Genomic DNA, 23396 nt, shown 5'->3' with positions numbered 1-23396 from the left:
GCCGGGACGGGCCGCAGCCCCTTGCTCCCGGGTGGCGAGGGGGTCCCGGGCGGTGAGGGGGTCCCAGCTCACCGCGTGGATGTGCAGCAGTCGTAGGGCTATTAACATGATGTTATGCACTAATTTGTGTAATCATTAAAGACTTGAGAAGGGCATTGTTCATATGAGTAATTACCTCTGTATTCTAATAGCTCTCATTCATCCCTTAAGTGAGTTTCATATTTCTATGAGTCAGCTAAGGATTCACGCTTCGGGTATAATATTATTTTTTTAAAAAAATACCCATTTCTCGCATGACTTGGTTGCACTCTGCGTAGCTGATGATGTGACGGAGCCTGATGAGCTGAGACCACACGGACATCTACCTGGGATGATTTGCCAGCGTGGACGGGGCTCTCCGGTGCGGGGCTGGCTCCCGCGGCAGGGATGGTGCAGAGTGTTTCACTCGCTGGGATCCTGAGAGGCTGCAGGGAGCTGCTGCCTCCAGCGTGCCAGCGGAAATGTAAAACTGAAAACTTGGCAGTTTGCTGAACTCCGGGTATTTTCCTTCTGACAAAGGGCAGGTCTGTGTTTTTCTAGTGATTTTTGATACTGTTTTAAACTTGGGAAAAACTTCCTCTGTGCCGCTCTGGGTTGGATTGGACTCTGCCTCCTTTGGCCGTGTTGCCTCCCCGTCCCCATGCACGTGCGGGTGTTTGAGGTGCGCGCTGCCAAGCGGCAGGGTGCAGGCAGGAGGGAGGGCAGGGGGAGCATCATCCCCTGCCTGACTTCTGGGCCGATGTGGGACCTTTTCCTGGCAGCACCAAAATTTGTTGGAGCCAGAGCTGCGTGGGTGCCTGCACACTGGCTTGGCAGCGGTCTGTGGGTATCACCACAGGCTTTGTTTGTCCCTTGGAGACGTGGTGCAGAGTCGGTTCCTTGGCTGGCAGGAGCCTCAGGCAAAGCATCATCGCTTCGGCCAGTGCTGGATGCTCACCCCCGTGGGATCAGCTGAGCGATGCAGACGAATGCACAAACATTAATTATTTTGGAGACAATCCATAGCTGCCAAACGAGATTAAACAACACCCAAGTCCCAGGAAAAAGTAAATAGCAAGGAATAAAGAAAATGGGGCACGGTGTTGGCAAAGGCACGAGTGGGTCCTGGGGGACCGCAGCCATCTAGCTGGGTATTAATCCCTGCTATCCCCTTCCCTGAAGGATTTCCGAGCTCTTTGCTGCTATTAATCGCAGCAGCCCTGCAGGGAAGGTAATGCAGCATTATCCGTGTTTTCCAGCTGTGGCTGGGGAGGAGGGAGGCAGCCGGCTCGCCTGGGCTTTGCCGTGTGTCAGTGAAAGATCAGGGATTAGCGCTAGGATTTCCTCGCCGGCTCGGCTGCTCTAATTCAGCGCCTGTGTTTTTCCCTAAATGCACTGACCTTATGTGCCTGCGGCCGTACAGCCCATGCCCAGGAGGAGCTGGGGCAGATGGTGGGAAGGGGAGCAAGGCTGGAGTAGATATCTCCCTGCAGTCTTTGGCCCCAGAGGAATTATTACTAAAAATGGTCACTGGTGATTAACTGGAGGAGCGTGCCGCTCGGTAATTGGTGCACGTTCTGTCTTGTGAAGTGTTCAGATCAAACTATGGATGCTTTTCTGGAGAGCAGCGGTTGCTCAACGGCAAAGTGCCAAGGGCAGGGGTCAGCGAGCACCTGCCAGGAGGTCTCAGAAACGTCCCTGTGTGAAACAGAAAATGCTGTGTATTCGCATGTCTCTGTGTAAATGATATATGAATCATATAGGTGTGTAGAACTGAGCGTTTGATCTTCAGCATGTGCAGTCTGTGCTGCATGGCATCGCTGCCCCGGCACCATGCCCCCCGCCGTGTGCTGGCTGCCCCGGGGTGTCCCCCACGTGTGCACCCGTGGAGGGGACAGCCCCGCTGTTGGGGCGCAGGCAGTAGTTTCGCACGTGCCTGAGGACGGTGGCAAAGCCAGCAGCCTGCCGCCCATCCCCAGGGCCGGCATGGCGAGTGGGGAGAGCAGCTCTCCCGCTCTGTTGGTGTGGCAGCTGACAGCAGCCACTTTGTGGGAAAAAAGTTGTGACAGAGATAACCAAAATAATAACAAAAGCGCACTGGGCGCTGGCAGCGCGGGGCAGCTCCGCTGCTCAAGGTGCCAAGCAGAGATTAGCCCAGGCGCAGCTGAGGACAAGGAGGTGGGAAGAGATAACACCACTTTCCCGGCGCGCTGTCCGCCAGCGGCAGGGCTAAACATAGCCCCGCTGGCTCCTCCGCAGCAGTGGCTCGCTGGCCACCAGCCCGCAGGCCACCTTGGCTGGAAGCATGGAGCATCCTCCGCATGGCCGTGGTGTGTGCCAGGCTGCGAGGGAAGCGGTGGAGCTATGGAGGAAGGCAGCCGGCCCCCGGCGGTGCTGCGTGCCTGGGAAAGCAAAGCTCAGGCTGCCGGAAAGCGGGAATCCACCTGCTGCGGCACGGCAGGGAGCGGGGAGGGTGCCAGATCCATGGGGGTGGCAAAGGTCAGGGAGGGTGATGAAATCCCAGGGAGGGTGGGAAGGGTTTCCCAAGGCAGGTTGGCAGCATGGCTGAGGCAGAGCAGGGGGTGCAGCAGGCGCAGCGGGAAGGAAAGAGTCCAGTACTGCACGGGGGGCAGTGACGGCTGCAGGGCTGTCTGGCATGGGGGAAGGGGAAATGATGCCTGAAAGCGTGAAGTAGCTGTAATGCTGCTCCTGCCTGGCGGGAGGCATCGCCCGGCTCTCATGGAGCCCTGGGCTGGTGAGAGCGTGGTGGGAGCTGACACCCAGCTCCGTACGGACCCGCGGGTCTCCCTGCCACTGCCGGGACAGGTGTGGCCCTTGTGGCCATGGGCATCATGCTGGCTTTTCCAGTTTCCCTCCCTGCCTCCTTATACATCTCTGCTGCAGACACACCTCAAGGTTTGGTGCTAAAAGCATGAAAACATGAAAAAGTCGAGCAGTGCTCAGCCATCCCTTCTGAGCCATGCTAACAAGGCTCCTTCCCCTTGAGTAGCTTCTTGCTGCTTCTCCGCTGATTGTCGTAGTGCCTTTCTGCAGTGATTCAGCCAAGCTGGCTGGTAATTTCCTGCATCCTATTTTTCTCTTTTGAAAAGTGGAGCGATCTTTCAGATGTGCTAATTACGCGAAGGCGACAGCACTCTCTACAGCGGCAGCACTCCTGCCAAGCCCTGGGGCAGGCTGCGTGGTGGCCCTGGTGTGACGCGGGCAGGGCATCACTGCCGCCGCTGCCCGAGGGCATGGGATGGAGGGTGGGATGGATGGCAGCAGGCTCACGTGGTAGCGGAGACAACTGTGGGCAGCCATCTGGCAAGAGCTTTCCCTTTCCCTCTGCCTAGCAAACGGGTTGTCTGCCTCTGCAGCACCTTCCATGTTCTGCTGCAGGTCAGGGACGCACTCGCCCGGCAGGCGCTGGGCAGCGGGATGTGGCAGGATGCTTTTCAGAGGATGCTGAATCATCCCACGGTGTGAGCCGGCATGGGACGGCCGTGCTGCTGGGGAGGCTGCCCGCCAGCGGCTGAGGCTTTGCAGCGGGCACATGCGCTGCTTGGACGTGTGCTTCCCGCTGATGTTTTACTGTCCCTTTTTAGTTTCCCTGATCAGTGTGAGAGGGAAGTCGAGGCTGTAAAGAGAGAAACCAGAGAGGATATGAACTTGGGAGGCAGCTGAAAGGAAGCTGCCTGCAGGGAGCACATTCCCAGTAACGTCTCGCAGCTTATTTACACACTCGAGGGCTCTTCAGCCCCGTGGAGCTGCAAAATTCAAAGCCCGCCGCATCACTCAGCAAGCAGAGCGCAAACAGAAAGGGGCTCCTCTAAAGCTGAAATATTTGACAACATTTTCTATTCTTGGCGATGCAAGCACATGCTTGCCGAACGAAATCAGAACACAGCCTGTCAGCAGGCAGGCAGGGGCTGGGGGAAAACACTTTGAAGGTCCCAGGTAAGGAGGGTGCGTGGGTGCACACGCCTGCCGTGGGGCAGCCTCTTGCCCAGCCCAACTCATCGGTTCTATAACCATGGGAGATGCACAGACAGTGGAAAAGCAAATTATGATTTTATTGCTTATGTCCCACTGTAGGTCCTAATGCACAGGGGGATCCCGCAAGGATAACGGGTAAAAATCGGTAGAGTTCGTACTGTCCTCCTGGGGCTCCCGGGTTCACAGAGGGCACCTGCATCCCCCTGCCCTGCCCAGCTTCCGAGCACACAGGACAGCTAATGGCACCTGTGCAAATAGACACTTGATTAACTGTTTCGTGGCTGAACACAGTGCAGGAAACTGCTCCTCTCTGTATGAGTTGTACTGCAAGGTGAGTTTGACAAATTATCTGTGGGTACTGCTTCTTCTGGAGGCGGACGTCCCTGGGGAGCCACGTGCTGGGTGGCAGGAGGGCACACGGGTGGCCAAGGGCTGCGCGGGGGTTTCGGCAGCACTGGTGTTGGGCAGAGCGTGGCCGCAGCACTGAGGGGCAGCCCTGGTGCTGTCCTGGTCCCTGGGAGTCCTCCAACAAACCAGCATCGGCACGGGTGCTGGAGGCGGGGGATGCCCCGGCAGTGTTCCTATCCTTCCCAACAATGTGGGAAGTGCTGAGGAAGAAAGAAGGGAAGATTTTTGTTTGAAAAGGCAGAAAAGAGCAGCCTCGGGATGGTGATAAGTGGGCCACATGGTTCCTGGTGCCCTAGAAATTCCGTTTGCACGCTCGCTCGCTGCGGGTACCAGAGCAGCAGCAGGATGGCTGCTGATGCTATCGCTGTCCCAGCTTGATGACTAAGGGAGCTGGAAGGTATAAATTAAATAACACAACACTTCAAGCCACCTGTTATGTGGGTTTGTCCAATGCAGCACTGCTTTAATTAAGATGGAGAGTTTACAAATCTAACCTTTGTTTATTCTGCTTTGGGGCATATAAAATGTAAATACGTGTTTTCAAATACTGTGGCTTTTTATATTTCCAGTTATAATTCTGGGTAAAGGAAAGTTCGTCAGGTTTGGCAGAGACTTGCCCTTTGTAAATACAGCTCCTGCGAGCTCTGTCTGCCCCTGGGGATTTTCTGCAGTGCCTTGGTTCACTTTGCTCCCAACACAGCTTTTCCCCAGCAATCACTGCCCTGCTATGGGGTGTCAGGGGTGCTAGAGGGGCTGGGGGGGCTCAGCCAGACTCTGTTGAGAGGAAAGTGGGCTCCAGCTCTGCTTCCCTCTCCTCGGACTTAGTGAGAAGGATTTGAGTCCTCCATGTTTTGTTTCTGTTATACCCTCTTGGTTCTTTAGTTGTAAAAACAAGAACGTGGAGTTAGCCTCCTACATGCTTGTCAGGATTTCTTCGATGACTCAGTGATACGCTTGGGTAGTTTTCTTAGCCTTTAATTGAAGTGAGTGTGAGCCTTTAACAAAGAGAGCTCTCCCAAGTCTTCATTAATAAGCGTTAACAAAAATAACTGGCCAACTGGGAGAAAAATAACCAGGAGCGGCAGTGGTGTCCCCCTCTCTGCAAATGTGGGTTTCCTCTCGGCTGTGCTGCAGCCCCCGCTCTGCTGGTGGCAGTGCCAGGGATGGAATAAAGGGCAGCAGAAGGAAACCCTCTGCCATGGCTGGGAAGAGCATCTCTGCTGAGCAGAACAAACCATCCACGGGTGAGCTGGGCCAGTGCGATCCCAGCAGGGTTGAGAGCGCATGTTAGCAAACTTTTGACTCCTTTTTTTGGTTTGTTTTTCTTCATTCAGAACTTCTGCAGAGCAAGGGTAGTATTTTGCACATTTCCAGCGCTGCCCAACAGATGCATAAGCACAGAGGTCTACTGTCTCGCAGACAGGGTGGTCAAAAACAAGCAGGCTCTAAATTCCCCAGGGCAGAGGGACTCTGAGAGCTGCAGGTGGCTGGGCCACTCGGTGCAGCTGAGCCCCCCTGGACACATATCCACAAACTTTTTTCTGGGGTCACAAGGTCAAGAAACATTTTTTTTTTTTTTAATGCAAACAGATTTTGACGTAACCACTTGACTCTGGAGCTGAAGTTTCAAGGAAAAACGCTAGCAGGTAGCCTGAGAGGCATGAAACAACTGCAAGCGTCATTCTGAACAGAACAACTACTGGTTTGCAATGCTCTTGGAAAGTGAAGAAACACTCAGGGAGGGCTGAGGACCAGCGCCACAGGAGCCAGGTGACTTGCCCGAGATTGCACAAAGTGATGGCCAAGCCGGCGGGCTGGGACCCCGATGAGTGCTCTGCCAGCAGCTGCTGGGTCCCTGCCGTCCCTCCTCCCCGCCACAGCAGCGCGGCACCAGCATGACGCTGAGCTGGGGCTTCGCAACGAGCCCTTGCATTTTTTGTCACAGGAGACAAGACAAAACCACCCGGCTCTCCCATAAGGGAGGAAGTAGTATGGAAAACTTCATTGATGTGAGCCATATTTAGTGCTGCTCGCCAAGGTCAGGCTGCGTGGCAGCCGGCAGTGACACGGCTGTATTTCTTCATGCATCCGACCTGCAGGGTGGTTTTGGTGAAGCGGGTGCCGCAACGGCTGAGGCAGATGTGCAGCATGGCTCAGCGCGGATCCGGGCCTGAGCAAAGGGAACTGAATGGAGCTCGGGGTGGAAAAAATAATAAAGTCCTGTAAGCCTGTTCCTATCTCCCCCCATCCTGGGGAAAGATGGCCCTTGTCTGTGAGCAGCAGTCTGGTTTCAAAGCACTCATCCTGTTGCAGCGTTTAACCTGCCGTGCTCCTGTGCCCACCCCGCATCCTCCCTCCCAAAGCAGCAGCGGGGAGGCGGGAGCCGTCCCTGTCCTGCCGCCTGTCAGGGATGTGCTTGATGTGTGTAAACATGTAATTAACGGTAAGTATATACTTAATTGCTTGCGGCTTTGATTTGCATTCAGGTGCTGCAATGAAGATGCCTTGCATACGAGCAAATCCGGCCAGCGTGCAACAGCGGGTGGGGGGCTGCGGGAGCCGCCGGTCGCGGGAACCGGGCCGAGGCCGTGCAGCGGCGTGTGCCCGCCGGGGGGGGCGGCGGGCGGGAGCCCCGGGGTGCCGCTGCCGGAGGCCTCTGCGCGCCAGGAGCCGCGGCCCGGCCGGCTGCCAGGCCCGGGGCCAACCCGCTGGGGGCGGCGGCGGCCACCCGGGCCGCGGGCGGACCGAGGACGGGCCCCGGGAGGGCCGGGGGCGCCCCGGCGCCGGGCGATCCCCGGGGCGGCCCCGCGCCCCCCCTCTCGCCCCGCCGCGGCCCCGCCGGCGCCGGCCCGCACCCGCGGGCGAAGCCGCCCCCCGCCGCCGCCCCCGCGGCTCCCCTCCCCGCGCGGCGGGCGGGGGCGGCGGGGCGGGCGGGGAGGGGAGAAGGGGAGGGCGGGCGGCGCGGGCGGCCCCCGCGGGCCGGGCCGGGCCGGGCCCGGGGCGCGGCGAGGCGGCGGCGGCGGCGGCCCTGGACACCTCGCCCGCTCCTCCATCTTCTCTCGCCACAGCTCGCCTCAGCTTCCCCAGCCCGGGACCGGCCCATTGCCAGCCCCGCGGGGGGGGCGGCCGGCCCGCCGCGCCGCCCCGGCCCCGCCGCCCGCCCCGCCGCCCCGCCGCGCCGCCCCGGGCCCGCCGCCCGCCCCGAGGCGAGGGGAGCGGCGGGGGCGGCGCCGCGGCGGCCCGGGCCCGCGCCGCCCCGCCGGGGCGCCGCGCCGCCACCTCCCCCCTCTGGGCCGCAGTGGTGCAGCCCGGAGGTTAGCGGAAGCGGCCGCTCGGCGCTGCCATGTTGAGCCGCCGCCGCCGCCGCCGCCGCTTTGTTGTCGGCTCCATGTAGCTGGGGCCCGGGGGAGGGAGGGGGTACCGCGCCGCCGGAGCCGCCGCCGCCGCCCGCCGAGGGCCGGGACGCCCCCGCCATGGAGGCCAACTGGACCGCGTTCCTCTTTCAGGTGAGGCCCCGCGGCCGCCGGCGCTGCCCGCGCCCCCCCTCCCCTTAGCGGCCGCGGGCGGGCGGCCGCCCGCCGGGCTCCCCGCTAGGCCGGGGCTGTCAGTCAGCGCCGCCGCCCGGCCTCCCGCCCGCCTCCCCCGGCCCGGCCCGCGGCGGCGGCTGGCCTGGCCCGGCCCGGCCCGCCCGGGGCAGCGGCTGAGCGGCCCGCGCCGCCGGCAGCTCTTTCCCTCCTTTCCCTCCTGCACTTTCTCCCCGCCCGCCGCCCCGAGCCGATCGCGCGCGGCCCCGCCGCCGCCCCGCGCTGTTCTCCCTTTTTTCCCTTAAAAAAAAAAAAAAAAAAAAAAAGACGGGGAGCAGTGTTTATATTTTAATTTTAAAAATTTTTCTCTTTTTTTCCCCCAAAACGCGAAATAGCGGGTTTTTTAAATTTGTTTTTCTCCGCCCCCCGCCCCTTAAGAAAAACAACAAAAAAATTCCCCAACAGCCCCCAGCCTTCCACCGGGCTCTAACAAAACCCCGATGGAACAAACACCGTGTCTGGGAGAATAAATTAATCCCTCTTTAAACAGCCTGACTCAGGGGCCGGGTGACGAGGGATCTTGTTTTCTTTTAAAATAGGACGGGAGCGGGCCGGATTTCTGTAAAAACTGGCAAAATGCTAACGGTAATAGGGAGGAATAGGGACGGTGGAGCGTGCAACCCCTCCCTTTGCCAACTGAGTCACTATTTTCCCCCCTTCTGTCTGCGAAAGACTGACTTAAAAACACCGCTGTTTATGTAATTCCGAAGAAAATCCAATGTACCAAAAAACCCCAACCCCAACCTAAAAAAAATAATCTTCCTTTGGCTTTTGTGAGCCGAACCCTTTCACTCCGGATTGTTTTCTGATGCCTCTTGCTCTTTTTTTAGCTTGAAAACATAAAATGCGTAATCGCAGCAGCAGCAAAAAAAACAGAGGGGGAAAAAAAATAAAAAGCCCCACACATCACCTTTCTCAAGGTAAAATAATCCTCTTTGCACGTTCCCAGCGGCGGTCACTCGCTTACTCACTGTCCTCCTCGGAATTAAACCCAAACCCAACCCGTGACACGAGTTTGAAAACCTGAGTTGAATGAATAAATCCGCCAAGAGTGAGCACCATTCCTTTAGAGAGGAAAAATTATTCCCTTGCAAGTACCGAGGGATGAGTCACTGGCCAGGGTGCTCTGCCTATGAAAACACGCCGGGAATGTTCCGGGGAGCCGGTACCGGGAGCTGGGCACTGGGTTTTCCGCCTTTTCGTGATGAATGCGGGTGATGCCATCGAGTTTGGCTGAGGTCTTGTGAATTATTTCTCACTCTAGTGGGCAGTTGTGATTCGCACATAGGAAACTTCGTGCTAAGAAGTTAATCTCCTTAGTTTAGGGCCATCTCCCTCTGAGTTGGGGCTCTTTTATCACCTTTCTGCCTCCCAGGCTCACAGCTGAGCATTTTGGAGGGGAAATTACTCGCAGGCTGACGATACGGTATTGCAGCAACCTCTGTAAAAAACGCCAAGTAATACTTTCAAGTACGTGTCCAGCTTCTTGCTGCTCGTCTTTACTTTTTTTTGAAGGGTACTGTATTTTGAAATAGCGATGTCACACTTTGATTTAGGAGTAGGCTTTGCTGCTTTTAATTAAGAAGTCAGCAGTTCACTTTCCTAACATACTTAGCTATGTGTGACTTGGAAGCATCTTCATGAAACTGTGACGTGGAAATTTTCCTCTTGATTTTTTTTTTTTTTTGCCCCAAATAATAAAGCTTTAAGACCTCATAATAAATGCTGAACATTGTTTCTTGAGTCATTTCATTAAAACCAATGATTTAGGGTGCGAGCATCCTAATGCACCCAGCAGAAAGCACTGTTAAGATACTCCTGACATAACTTCAGTTTTTCTTCTTCCCATTCTCACCATCAGCATGTCAGCTAAGATCCAACTGACTAGTTAAAACTAGTAACAAAAAGTGGATTTAAAAGCCCCTCCTGGCCCCCTCCTCGGTATCAGTTAAATAACAAATGCGAGTGACTGAATATACACGCTTATTCTTTGTGGGGTGAGTTTTACCAAGTGTGTTTTTCAGCTGTGACAGGATTGCTAAAGGGACGGTTTAATATACAGTGTGTAAAGTTGTAATTTTTAGCGAAATGTTTTTAGAGGAGGTTTCAATGTCTAAATTTTAGTCTTGCTAGCAGTGGGTTATGTGACTGTAAATTGCTCTTTCCAAATAAAGTTGTTTGATTGTGTTTAGGTGGCATTTTGATGAATTGTATCTCTTTCTAAAGAAACAATTGTGATACTGAATAAACAGTTCTTGTTTGGGTCTTCTTAGTCCCTGAAATGCATATTTTGAAAACCACTTCTAGTATCTGCTCAGAAAGTGAAAGTTGCATCTGTTAGTGTGAGGAGGAATCATCCATCAGAGTGTTCAAGATATGACTCATGCTAATTTGTTGCTCTCACATTAAGGCTGGAGTGCAAAAACATTTTAGCCTCTGGCATTGGAAGTTCGCAATGCCACATCCTACCACTCCAGGTCACGAATTACAGGTTTTTTTGTTTACTGTCCCCCCAGGAAAGAAAAATTAGCGATAGAGCGAGGGTACTGTACATGAGAGCCTGTCCCAGGCGATCATAATATTGCAAAAATGTTGACTTGACATTAATGCTAGGTCAAGTAAAACCGTGGTCTCTGCCTGAATAAAAATGACTTACTTGCGAGAGGCGTGCAGCAGGTGCTGTCTTCCCCTCTCGAACACAGAGTTAAAAAAAAATACTGCCTGATCCTTTTTTAAAAGGCTTTAATGCAGGCAGCCCTTGGAAACTGAGGAATACTGCTTGTTGCAAAGAGGGGTTGTTAGAAAGACGGCGCTGCTAATAACGCTGGCTATCTGGGAACCAAGATAAGCAGACTTACATAAGTAGCAGCTTCATAGCCTGTAGCCTTATGAATATACATTGTTTTATGTCCACCGTCTATCGGTTCCATAGGAGTAAGTGCATCATTACGTTGAAGTGCTGACAATTCTTTAAGGCTTAAAAATATCCATAAACTGCATAAGTTTGAACCTTGTCCAAAGGATTTGGGCTCTCTATTATCCGATCTGCTAGCTCTGCCTTTGAAACTGTATCTCTGGAGCTATCCTTAGGTGCTCTTAAGTGTCTTCTGATGCAGTTTAATGACATTGTTTAATGCTTATTTAAAGTTGGCTGTAAAACACTTCAGAATTTTTTAAAATTAAAATTGTATTTAACTTGCTTAATATTGTGCTTTCAATGTGTATTGTGCATACTCTATTCTTCTTATGCAATGTAGATGTCTGAATGGCTTTTTAAAACCACGGAAAATAAATGGTTGAAAATCCACAGTTGTCACTGAAGTCAGACAGAAGTTTGGAGATGCTCGAGCTTGTGCCATGCCCTGATTTAGCAGCGTAGCCACCAGGACAGTCCTGCAGTTGACTCTTCAGCAATCGCTTCTGCAAACCAGCCCCTTAGGCTGTTGTTGAAGGTGGCTGCTGTGGCCAGGTGCGGTGCGGTAATGTTCAGCCTACCTGTTGCATCCCAGGCTTCAGCACAGATGGGACGTAACATGCAAATAAAAGCGGACAGGCTGGCCTGGCTCCTAACAATTCCCGTGAGTTTTGTCTCCTGTAACCATACCAAATCTGGGCTTTCTCCCGTGAACTGTTTCCTTGTCAGATAGGCTTGGAATGTTAGGGAGCACGTATTCATACCCGTGTGGGTAAAGTGTTTGTGTCCACTGGTGGCTTTTATCCAAAGATCACTGCATCGTGCTCCTGAAAAACGAGTGGCTGAAGTGATGCAGGGCTTGTGTGGTGGCAGGAGGAGGCGGGAGCCCCCCTGCAGCCAAGGGAATGTTGCACCAAGGTGGCTGTAGTCAACTGCTGCGATTGGGAGAGGCAAAGCGGCTGGAGCTTGGATGCAACTAAGAACAAGTCCCCAAGTGAGCTTCTAGAAATACTGACTTCTCCAAAGGATGTGCTGAGATGGATTCACGTAGGAAGAGTATTAGACCAGGCGTGCTTCGTAACACTGTCCATCCTCAACCGATGTAAAAGTAGACAGGTTGGGGTTTGCGAGCCAGCACAGCATTTTATTTGGCTCTCACAGCCTTGAGTCGTGTTATTTTGTGAAGGAAACTGTAGGAAAGAAGTCCTGGAAGGCTTCGGTACTGATTTAATAGCAATGCAAGTTTCCCCAAACTCAGCTTCAGACCTGGCACGCTGCGTTAATAACGGCACTGATTTAAAACTGGTCTGATGAGACTGAGGCACATCTTGAATACAGATGCGCTTAAACTGGCTTAAGGTGCTAGAGTGATTTATTTTAATGCTCCATTAGGCTGAATTGGTCTGTGTGGTTTCTAAACCACTTTAAAATTGTATCTGCTAGGGTTTTGTCCTAGTCTGACTGGATGAGTTTTAGTAACTGTTTTCTCCCTTGGAATAAACAGCGCCTAATACAAGTGTGGCATAGAACAGCCTGTAGCAGTGCAGGCTGCAGCTCAGCTGAGCGGTGCTTGCCCTGGCACACTCGTCGGGGGTGTGTGTGTGTCTGTCTGTTCCCTTTAGCTTCTTCCTGCTGATTCTGTAGTTCAGAGTCAGTTGGTATTGGCTGTTTTGAGACAGCTTTCAGGGTTGTGGGTTTTTTTCCACACCTGCCACTCCAACTGTGTTCTCCAGCATCTCTAGATGTCTACCAGTGCTTATTGATTAGCTTCTCTTCCTATCAGAAGGTAGCTTGCAAAGAGAAAAAGGATGTGTTGCTTACTAGTTTCCGGATGCAGAGAGTACAGTGGTCAGTGTATAAATGCAGTGGGAACCTGCTAAATATAGAAATGTGGCTTTAGACAGCTCTTGATTCAAGGTGCTTTGGTTTCAGTGCTAACACACCAGTATGAACATGTTTAAATAAGGCGCCTTATTGTATGCTGGCTCTCTGTGGCTGCAGTTTAATTCTCAGTGTGCATTAAGCTCAGCTTAAAGGTGGGGTGTTGTTTTGCAACTCCCATCAGTACATGCATACGCTCCAAAGATAGTCCCAAGGTGGCATCTGATATGATCGTTAGCAAAACAAGTTATCTGTTACGTAAAGATCAAATGCTGTGTTAGTAAAAGATCTGACAAGCACCTAGTTGTTTTCCGTAAGAAGTGTTGCCCTCCGGAAACTTAATAATTATTTGATTGTTACGATGTGTGCCATCCTACACTTGCTACAGAACCTGCACAGCGAATGCATTTAAGGTGTGAGCGGTTTATATTGTCCAAAAGCAAAATTATGTAATCTTTTCCAGTTGTTACATCAATGGATTTTGGTCTAGAATGTGCTTTCCTGTAGTTTGTAAATGTTCTCACCGTGTCAGAGTGAGCACCCATCAATAGAATTTAAGTGTGAATGTTTGGTTTTAGGCACATGAAGCCTCACATCACCAACAGCAGGCAGCACAGAACAGTTTGTTGCCTCTCCTGAGCTCTGCTGTTGAGCCACCCGATCAGAAGCCGATTCTGCCCTTACCAATAACGCAGAAACCTCAGCCTGCAGCAGAAACATTAAAGGATGCTATTGTTGGGATTAAAAAGGAAAAACCTAAAACCTCCTTTGTGTGCACTTACTGCAGCAAAGCTTTCAGGGACAGCTACCATTTGAGGCGTCATGAGTCCTGCCACACAGGGATAAAGTTAGTGTCACGGCCAAAGAAAACTCCCACCACAATGGTGCCCCTTATCTCGACCATCGCTGGTGACAACAGCCGAAGTTCATTGGTTTCAACTATTGCAGGCATCCTGTCCACAGTCACTACGTCTTCCTCTGCCACCAATCCCAGCAGTAGTGCCGGTGCAACGGCTATGGCAGTGACTCAGACAGTGAAGAAGCCCAGCAAGCCCGTTAAGAAGAACCACGCTTGTGAGATGTGCGGAAAGGCCTTCAGGGATGTCTACCACCTCAACCGGCACAAGCTGTCCCACTCAGATGAAAAACCCTTTGAATGTCCAATTTGCAATCAGCGCTTCAAGAGAAAGGATCGCATGACCTACCACGTGAGGTCTCACGAAGGTGGCATCACGAAACCGTACACCTGTGGTGTTTGTGGAAAAGGCTTCTCGAGGTACCATGTAGAAAATCCCAGGCGAGCTCAAGTGTTGGCTTTTCATAACCAAGAAGGGTTAAGCTATCATAGCGAGGGGCTAGGAGAACCAGACATCTTAGAAGATTGGTGAGGGGATAAAGAGCCTTGTTTACCTCTAGGGTGTGGGTCTTGATCTGAGCCAGATTGGCAGTGGCCAAAAGTGGTCGCTCTTTTATGAGAGTGTTTCAAAATGATTTCATGACCTCATCCAGGTCCCGTAGGACACGTGTCTGTGTCACTGGCGGTGGTCACGGAGCCCCTTTACCAGCCTTTGCAGAGGTCGGTGACCGAATGGGGCACGGCAGGCAAACTGTCTCCTTGTGTTGTAGCAAGGTTGAGGCGTACTGACAGAGCATTGTGGGGGAGCTTGCATTGCTGCTGGCTGTATTTATAGCTGTGCTTGCAACAGAGAAAACTTTAGAGCTGTTGATCTGTCACCTTTGCACAAGGTATGACCAAACATACCATTTTCAAGTGCGTGAGAAGAACACGGTTAAGTTTTAAACTGCAGGTTGGGTCTCAGCATAACTGTTACTCTAGCTGAAAGCCACTGCCTAGGTTAAGGGGAATGTATTCCTGCCGTGCGGAGGGATGTGGGCTGCAAGGGGTCACCAGCGCAGTGTTCACTAGCCAAGGTGTCGTTACTATGTATTTGTAACAGTATGCATTTTCTTTTCTGTTCCTCTCTTTTTTTGCAGGCCTGATCATTTAAGCTGTCACGTTAAACATGTTCACTCAACAGAGAGACCCTTCAAATGCCAAGTAAGGGCTAAAATGATTTATTAAGAACAATACCTGATTGTATCATTAGAATCTCAGGTGAATAATCTTTCCAGAGCTGTATTTGCTCCTGGACTTTTCTTTGAAAAGCAAGTTTAGGAATGAAGTCACACCCGCCTTACGTAACCAGCAGCACTGTAGTTCTGATGGAAGTCTAGAGGCAGTTTAAAAGGTGCTGTGGCTTCTTTTCTAGGAAGATTAGAGGGTTTTTTGCTTTCTTGGAGAACAACGCAGGTGCTCCGTTTTACGATGTGCTTAACTTAGTATTTGTTATATAACTTAGGATTGTAGTGGTGTCCGCAGTTCAGTGCTGATTACAGGACTGATATGTGCAATGTGTTTCTCAGTATATCCATTCAAAATGGATCAGAATAGTTGATTCTGGATGCATTATTTTGCTGGAAGGTGAAAGCAAATTGTCGTAAGTTGATGACTTGGTATAAGAGACATAACTTGACTGCCCTTAAACAATTAACTGTTTTGCTTGGAATATCCATGCTTGTTCCAGCCTGTGTTTTAGTGACTCATCATATTAAATAGAAGTCTTGTGTAAAAGAATAGCGTTAGAAAAAGGTTCCGTTTCCTTGTTCTGATTTGGATGGGAACAGAAGTAATTGAGCAATTTAAGATATCAGGCTCATATTTGTGCAGTTAAATGGTATCAAAAAACCCACTTTGCCTGTTCCAGGCTTTTTTATAAGTTACCTCTTGCTTTGGTAGGTAAGGCAACCCGCTGTTTTAAGGAAGTTCAAGTAGTATAGCGCATGATGTTTGTCCTCATTGTCTCAGAAGCCAACTTCCATTTTCAGTCTCTGTTGAGTAGTTTGATTTTGGTTTCTCTGTAAAGGCAGGTAAAACTTAAGGTTTTACTTAGGATGCTGTTTGCACCTACAAGGTAAAATGGGCTTACAGTGGGCATGTAATGCATATGGTAATGATGCTGTCTGCGCTTCAAGTGTGACTGTTGTCCTTCATATAGACGTGCACTGCTGCCTTTGCCACCAAAGACAGACTGCGGACACACATGGTGCGCCATGAAGGAAAGGTATCGTGTAATATCTGTGGTAAACTTCTGAGTGCAGCATATATCACCAGCCACTTAAAGACACACGGGCAGAGCCAAAGTATCAACTGTAATACCTGTAAACAAGGCATCAATAAAAGTAGGTGAACGTTTTAAAAACATTTATAATAACAATGTGTTTGCAAAGGGAATTGCCTTTGGTTACGTTAAAATGCAAAAACATACCCCTTAGTCTGGGTATTCACACCTATTAAAATAGATACTTGATAACAGAATCTTCTTCCGCTCAAGAATTGGCATATGTGGAGTTGGTTTGCTGCTAGACTGTGATCTTATCCCTTAGGAATGCCCTGCAGTTTGTGAGAATAACCCACCTCTTGAAGAAAAGAGTTCCCAAGTTTTCTCATCTTCAAAGTACAGTGCCAGTTCCTGAACTGTACAGGCCTAAAAGCCCAACAGATAATTCTGGAGATTTTAGAATGTTCAACGACTGCTAAGATCTGCCAAGTTTCAGGTTTGAAGCCTCATTGTAAAGCTCATCAAAATTAGGAGAAAGATTTCTCTGCTTTCTCTGAGCTTTGACCCTGGGGCTGAGTGATTACTCCCTCTGGCAGTAGCTGACAAGAAAAGCATTTAAATCCAGGATATGTTGTGGGCATTAATGGCATTTAACTGGTGGTGTGCAGGAGTTCAAATGAGATGTTTGTAATAGTTGCTTCTAGTCTTAAAACTCTGGAAGTGTGGAAGCTTGAACCTGGGAGTGCCTAGTGAGCAAACGAAGACTTGACTTTCAGATCTTCCCTAATAAAATACCTGTAACTTAACTCACATGGTTAGTGATGTAAAATGGGTTTTCAGAGGAATGAAGAGGGAGAAGGAATGCCTTTGGAAACTTTGTCCTTAAAGCCTTTTAAACAGTATTCATTTACAACATCTTTTCAGTTCCTGTTACTCCTGGATAATTTGAAGGTACCGGGAATGCCTGATTGTTGAGCTTAATATGAAATTTGGATGTGAAGTATTTTTTAAGGTATAGGGTTACAGCTCTGGCTTCCCCAGCCAGTTCGGTGGTGCTAAGCCTGTTCACTGGAGGCATTTACAGCAGTTGTTAGAGGTGGAAATGGTGAGCTGTAATGTGGCCAGAGAGTAGTAACATGCTGTTCTGTGATGTAGAGCTAAACTGAAAATTTTGTCATACTTGCAATAAAAACTAAAAAGAGCTTTTTTTTTTTTTTTTGTTAACTGGAGCTGAGGTTTAGAAAAAGTGGAATGGGCTAACCAGCTCGATTTCTGGAGACCCCATGTAGTCTTTTATTTCATTCTTCCTAAAATACAAACGAAATAATTGGAAAGGAAGTTCATTTTTGGCAGTGAAGGCAGATGTTCCCAACTAACATTTTGCTTTTTAGCTCTTGCAAAAGTAGTTTTATAAAGCATGGAATTAATTATATGGTTTTAAACACCTCTGTGATTTTTGCTCTTGGACTCCTATGAGATTCCACACACTCTTTATGGAAGAAGTCTTTGTGATCTCAGCAGAAAACAGAGTAACTTTTCAAGGTGAATTTGTATTCTTACTTAATTGGCATAGCATGCATGAGTGAAGAGACCAGCAATCAGAAGCAGCAGCAGCAGCAACAGCAGCAGCAGCAGCAACAGCAGCAGCAGCAACAGCAGCAGCAGCAGCAACAGCAGCAGCAGCAGCAACAGCAGCAGCAGCAGCAACATGTAACAAGTTGGCCTGGAAAGCAGGTAGAGACCCTGAGATTGTGGGAAGAGGCGGTCAAAGCAAGGAAGAAAGGTAAAACAAAACAATATTTACGGTCTTGGTTTTACAAGATACCGGAGTTTACAGTTATATAGGGAGGTTAAGGTGCCAGAAAAGGATGTCTTACATGAAAATTTCATTCTCGATATTAGAAGTAATAACTAAAAACTAGCAGGAGGATAACATGACCAAAACTATGCTGTTGTAAATGAACTCCTTATTACTTGCTTCCTTTTGGTCTCTGTGCTTGAACGTGTACGTAGCAGTCATCAATTATAAAGGGATGTTTGTGTCTGCTCCAAGGCATGAGTGTGTTTTTTTTTTGACTTGCATGTGGTTTTAGCTGTGTTTATGCATACTTACCAGTTGTTAACTTGTGTGCATATATATATGTATGTATATATGCACACACATACAACACCCTCTGTTGTTGCATCATCATCAGTTTGCATGTGGGTGCTTTCTGTGTCCTTTCATCTTTTCTCTCCCAACTTAGTCCATTTACTTTATCATCACTTAACTTGATTTTGCATAAAGTTTTCCAGAACTCATAGAACTTACCCTGCTATTTCTTTGTTGTTTTTTTTTTTTTTAATTACAGAATTAACTAATAAGTGATTGTGTTTTTCATTATTGCTAGCTTACCTATGCTGCTGTAATTGAAGTTGAATAGCTTCCCATTGTTGGTCAGTGTGTCAGTTTTGCAAAGAATAGATTGCTTCAGTTTAGTGTCATTAGAAGCATCATAGTTTTAAAGTCTTCTGTCACTGCTAGCTTATTCTTTTCACAACAGTTTGATTTCCAATGCCTATCATGTGACTCTCATGGATTATATGTTTTACAAGAAATTCATAGTGATCACTTACTGTTTTTCACTAGCTGTTTTTAGTAATAAATGTTTTTGACTCACCTTATTTTTTTCTTTTCTCCTAAACTTCCTTTCAGTTTCTTCAATCTTTTTTTTCTTTTCTAGGTCTTGTTTGTGTATTAGGCTGCTAGCTCCTTTCGCCTTGATTGTTATTCCAGTTGAATTGAATTCTGTGATCAGACAGGATAGAAACAGCTGATTCATGTTAAAATGTAGCAATAACAGAAACATATCATCAGGCCACTAAATAGATAAAACAAATGGGTGTGACCTTTAGAAAATCTCTTTTAAGATTTTTTTTTTCTTCTGCTTGTTCCTCTCTATCTCTTGTGCCCTCTTCCTTTCCTTTCTTACTGAGATGATTGAATATGCCTTAACAGAAATGGTGGTTTTGGACAGAATGGTGGGTGAGGGAGGTGGGTGGGTAGAGATGTTGTCAGATTGATGGTATTAGCTTAACTTAACTGGGGAAGGGGCATGGGGTGGGATGTGTTTGCATATTGCTGCACTTGGAAGGTGAAGCTAGACCAGTCAGTGCCATGGCTATGTGCTGCTCTTTCCATGCTGGTTCTCCTGTGCTGGTGCCACCTGTTGCATTGGCTTTACAACACTATATGGGATTCTTTTTTAGTCTGATACGATTTATTTTCACATTTATTTTTTTTTTTTACTCTTTCCCTTCCTTTCCACCCCTCCTAGATATGGACTTTGAAGAACCAACAGTAACCCTTGAATGGGGCTAATGTTGCTTTCAAAGTTAACTCTGTCTTGGTACATTTGTATTGCCCAAGTGGCAAGAGTGGACTCTATGCTCCTGGCTTACCTCCAGAAACGTGGGTGTAGACTGAGCTTGGTGTCCTACCCTACAAATGTGGAATAAGACACGACTTAGAAGTGCCGTAACGTTACGTTGATTTAGAATATATTTTTGTCGGTTTCTCTAGCAGTCATCCCTTCCCATTACCCGCGTCCACCAACCCACTTCTGGTTTTGGAGCCTTCTAGTATGGGTAGCCGGCAGGTGGTGCTGATGGATGCCTAGTGATCCCTCCGCCGGCCGGACCGCTGCCCGCTCCCCCAGTGCCTGGCCCTGCTAGAGCCCACCAGCAGCAGGGCCGGGCACTGGCTTCCTGAGTCTTCCTTGTTTGGCACTTAATTCCTGCTTACTGCAAAACAAAGTAAAAAAAATACAAAGGCAACCACTAACCCAAAAAACCACAAAACAAAACAACTTGGTGTGGAGCTGTAGCTTATGTGAAAGCTGAGGAAATAATGGGGGTTGGAAGATGTACTGACTGGGTAGCCTGGAAAATTGCTAAGTAGAAGTACTGTGATCAGTGGAACAATTTAGTAGCGATAATTAAGACTGAAATAAGCAGGTTAATATTGAAACAAGCTTTGCTTATCAGTCCCTAATAATGACTTTTTAAAACCTTCACAGAATGTCAGTTCACCTTTGAGAAGGCTATAGAGTACGTACCATTCGGTATGTACACTCTCTCCTCTATTTATAATGTTCCTCTTGGGAGGATTTTTTTGATTGTACAATACTGTTTTTATGAACATCGAAACCCTCTTTATAAGACAACCTCACTTCTCAGGAAAAAAGTATTGAATTGAAATGAACTGCATGAGAGTTTGTATTTCTTGTAGGCTATAGAATGTTAACAGTTTTAACTTACTAATAATTCCTAAAGAAAATTATTCCAGAATTTGTACCTGTTCTTGTTTGGTTTTTGGTTTTGGTTTTGTTTTTTTTTTTTAAATCTCGTCCATGGTTTTTTATGTGTTAAAAACTTTTTGTCTTTTTATGTCTCATTTTTAGAAGCTGCTAACTTGTGCCAAACCTCCACTGCTGCTACTACGCCTGTGACTCTTACTACTCCATTCAATATAACGTCCTCTGTGGCTTCTGGGACTATCACAAACCCAGTCACAGTGGCAGCTGCAATGAGCATGAGAAGTCCAGTAAATGTATCAAGTGCAGTTAATATATCCAGTCCGATGAACCTAGGGCATCCTGTAACTATAACAAGTCCATTATCCATGACATCTCCATTAACGCTCACCACACCAGTCAATTTACCTACCCCAGTAACCGCTCCAGTGAATATAGCGCATCCAGTCACTATAACATCTCCCATGAACCTCCCCACGCCAATGACGTTAGCTGGTCCGTTAAATATAGCAATGAGACCAGTCGAGAGCATGCCTTTCCTGCCCCAGGCCTTGCCCACGTCTCCTCCCTGGTAAAGAATTTCTAAACAGTATTAAAAAGGATTAAAGTGGAATCCTTACCAGCAGTTCTTTTTTGGGTTTTGTTTGGTTGGGTTGTTTTTTTTTTTTTGTTGGGTTTTCGTTTCGTTTTTTGTTTTGTTTTGTTTTAGTTAGTAATAAATCCAGACTAAGACACTGGGGCAACATGCACCATCAGAGACCATAGTTGCATCTTCCCCTTTTGATTTGGCTCATAAGGTTCAAACTTGATTTTCACTGGAGCACTTCATTTAAAGTAAGTTTTACCTTTTAGCTGACTGATGCTGAATTAGAGCAGATACTTATTTGCCAGAGTTTAAAAAAAAATAATCATTAAAAAACAGTTTTATGTTTTATCCCCCAAATTATAACTTAGAAAATTATTTTAATCTAAACACTAGCAAAGACCCCTGTATCTTTAACAGGGTGGATGGCTAATTTTAACTTGCCAGTCATTAAGTCCACTGTTTCTGAGCTAGTGTAGAATCTTTGTCTGTGTTGATGTTTTTTTTTATGAGTAAATGCATTACAATGTTGTCATTTAAAAAAAATGCATTTTGGAGAAAATATGCATTTTACCTTTGGGAATATGATAATTTCAGGCAGCATTCCCTATGGGAAAGGTGGTACCAGCTCTGATATGCAAAGCATATGATAACTTATCATTCTAACTTCAACATATAATAGGGATTGTGACCTGATATTTGGAGATGTAAATATTACCCAACATATTACCCTAAGGGAATATAGCATTGTAGTCAACATTTTTTAAAAAAACTGTTATTGTTTGATGAGAAACAGCCATGGCTGAGAGAAGAGGAGTCGAAATGTATGTAAACATGGTCTCTGAACAGTCAGACCCCTATGGGACTCTTATCTAGGAGCAAAAGGAGTGCTTTGAAACTTAAAAAATATTGCTTTAAGCTGGAAGATTCTGGAGGCACTGGGTATGATTTTTATGCTCTCTGCCTCTCAATCAGAGCCTGCTGGTGTTACAGCAGGGGACAGACGTGTTAGTTGTTCACTAGAAGTTTTGTCTTATATTAAATTGTATACAGTTTTTATTCTAACCACTAACTAGGTAGGATGCCCCTCCAGGACAAGCAGAGAGCGTCTTTTAATTTCTCCCCTATTTCTTAATCAAGTGTTGTGCAAATCTGTTCAACTTTGTAAATATTTGCAAACATCATCATTTTTACGTTATTCTTCTATTGTGTTAACACATTTCTATCAGTTTGTGGGAGTTCTGGGGTGATGGTTTGGACTATCCAGCCCAGAACTTCTCCACAAATGGTCACACATGTTTAAGCTACATGTGCTTTTTATTTCTTAACTTGTTTATCTGTACATAAAGTAGAAAGCAAAATCTAGGGAAACAGATATACTTTTTAGACTATCACGTCACATATTCACGTTTTTAAAACTTTGTTTAAAAAAAACACCCTAAACCCAAGACTCTACATTAAAAATAAATAAAAAATTACAGTTGCGATGTTTTTATCTTAATGGAGTTGAAAGCTATGGAGGTTAGCGTGTGCGCATTTTCACAGAGTGCTAGCAGGACTGACTAGTCAAAATGGACTGCTTCTGTTTCTACCCTGCCATGTCAGTACAAGCAGTGATTGCCAGGCTGCTGGCTCAGGTGACAGATATCTGTATCATTACGTGAAACTGTTCTAGGGGCTTGGACTACATAGTAAAACAAAAACAAAAACAAAAAAAAATAGAGCTTAGTGTAAAATAATTTTATAAATGATCTTTTGTACTTTAGGACATCAAATTGTACAACTTTTGTATATATAAAAGCTTAGGAACTTTCTGTTTAGCAGAAAGGCAACACATTCCTACACTTTTAATGTATATGTTTGTTATAATGTCCATGTAAACATATGCCCTATGTTTGTGCCTTTTAATTAGTTTGTCTCAATAAACAAAAATGTAGAGAAGAATATGTAGCTATGAATTTGTTACCATTGTTCTTACTCCAGATGTGTAGAGGTCTTTGTTTTTGCACTGTGTAGAGCATTGCGTGCAGACAGCTGCATGACAGGCCAGTACGGCTGAAATGAGGCATGTGAGGCGAATTCACCCTAGCAAAAATCTTTCCTCCCATAACGTAGAGCAGCCTGTGCCAGTGGGACGTTGCATGTTGGGATGTGTAGTTTCCAAAGCATCTCTGTTACCCTGTGGCAATGACGCCAACTTGCACCAGTTTTACATAGAAGGTGTAGTGTTCTGGATCTGGGTAAATTGCAGAGATGACCCTTAGATGAAGTTTGGGTGTCCCTGAGCTTAAAAACCCAAAAGCATTAAAAGCCAGTATGAAAATGTGTACTAGAAGTGGTTATCTATGAATTACTTACAATAAACAGGTGTGAGACTTCATTGTATGTTGTCAGTTACTGCAGTATTGACAGTGGGTCCTCCGTACAGCTAGCGTGCCCTGCTGATGTTATTTTTATCCCCGCAGTGTAGCAGTAGAATAAACACATTAAACACTGGCAAGGAAATGTTTCAACGTGACAGAGGCTTCCCAAGCCACTAACCATGGCGCTCTTAGCATGGGATAGGAAAAGGGCTGTTTCCTTTTTATTTTATGTTGG

The 23396-nt window shown here is 47.8% G+C and overlaps 1 protein-coding gene across 7 annotated transcripts; it reads left to right on the top strand.

Annotated features, from left to right (window-relative positions):
• The first annotated feature begins 7676 nt into the window (after positions 1 to 7676).
• VEZF1 (vascular endothelial zinc finger 1) lies at positions 7677 to 22742 on the top strand. 7 transcript variants are annotated; one of them, XM_056324767.1, is made up of 8 exons: positions 7677 to 7928; positions 11264 to 11584; positions 13380 to 14185; positions 14797 to 14860; positions 15858 to 16041; positions 17494 to 17703; positions 19979 to 20023; positions 20363 to 22742. In XM_056324767.1, the coding sequence occupies exons 2-8, from the start codon at positions 11489 to 11491 to the stop codon at positions 20788 to 20790; spliced, it is 1833 nt and encodes a 610-aa protein (XP_056180742.1). In that variant the 5' UTR covers positions 7677 to 7928; positions 11264 to 11488; the 3' UTR covers positions 20791 to 22742. The 7 variants fall into 7 exon arrangements, with proteins under 7 accessions (XP_056180742.1, XP_056180761.1, XP_056180797.1 ...); XM_056324786.1 differs by lacking the exon at positions 11264 to 11584 and having other exon boundaries at positions 7681 to 7928; XM_056324815.1 differs by lacking the exon at positions 11264 to 11584 and having other exon boundaries at positions 7691 to 7928; positions 13380 to 14077.
• Positions 22743 to 23396: the final 654 nt, after the last annotated feature.

The sequence above is a fragment of the Falco biarmicus genome, chromosome 1, assembly GCF_023638135.1.
Source record: "Falco biarmicus isolate bFalBia1 chromosome 1, bFalBia1.pri, whole genome shotgun sequence".
In the NCBI taxonomy this organism is placed as follows: domain Eukaryota; kingdom Metazoa; phylum Chordata; class Aves; order Falconiformes; family Falconidae; genus Falco; species Falco biarmicus.
Note: the sequence above shows the minus strand (reverse complement) of the source record. Positions and strands in the feature narration are given on the sequence as shown.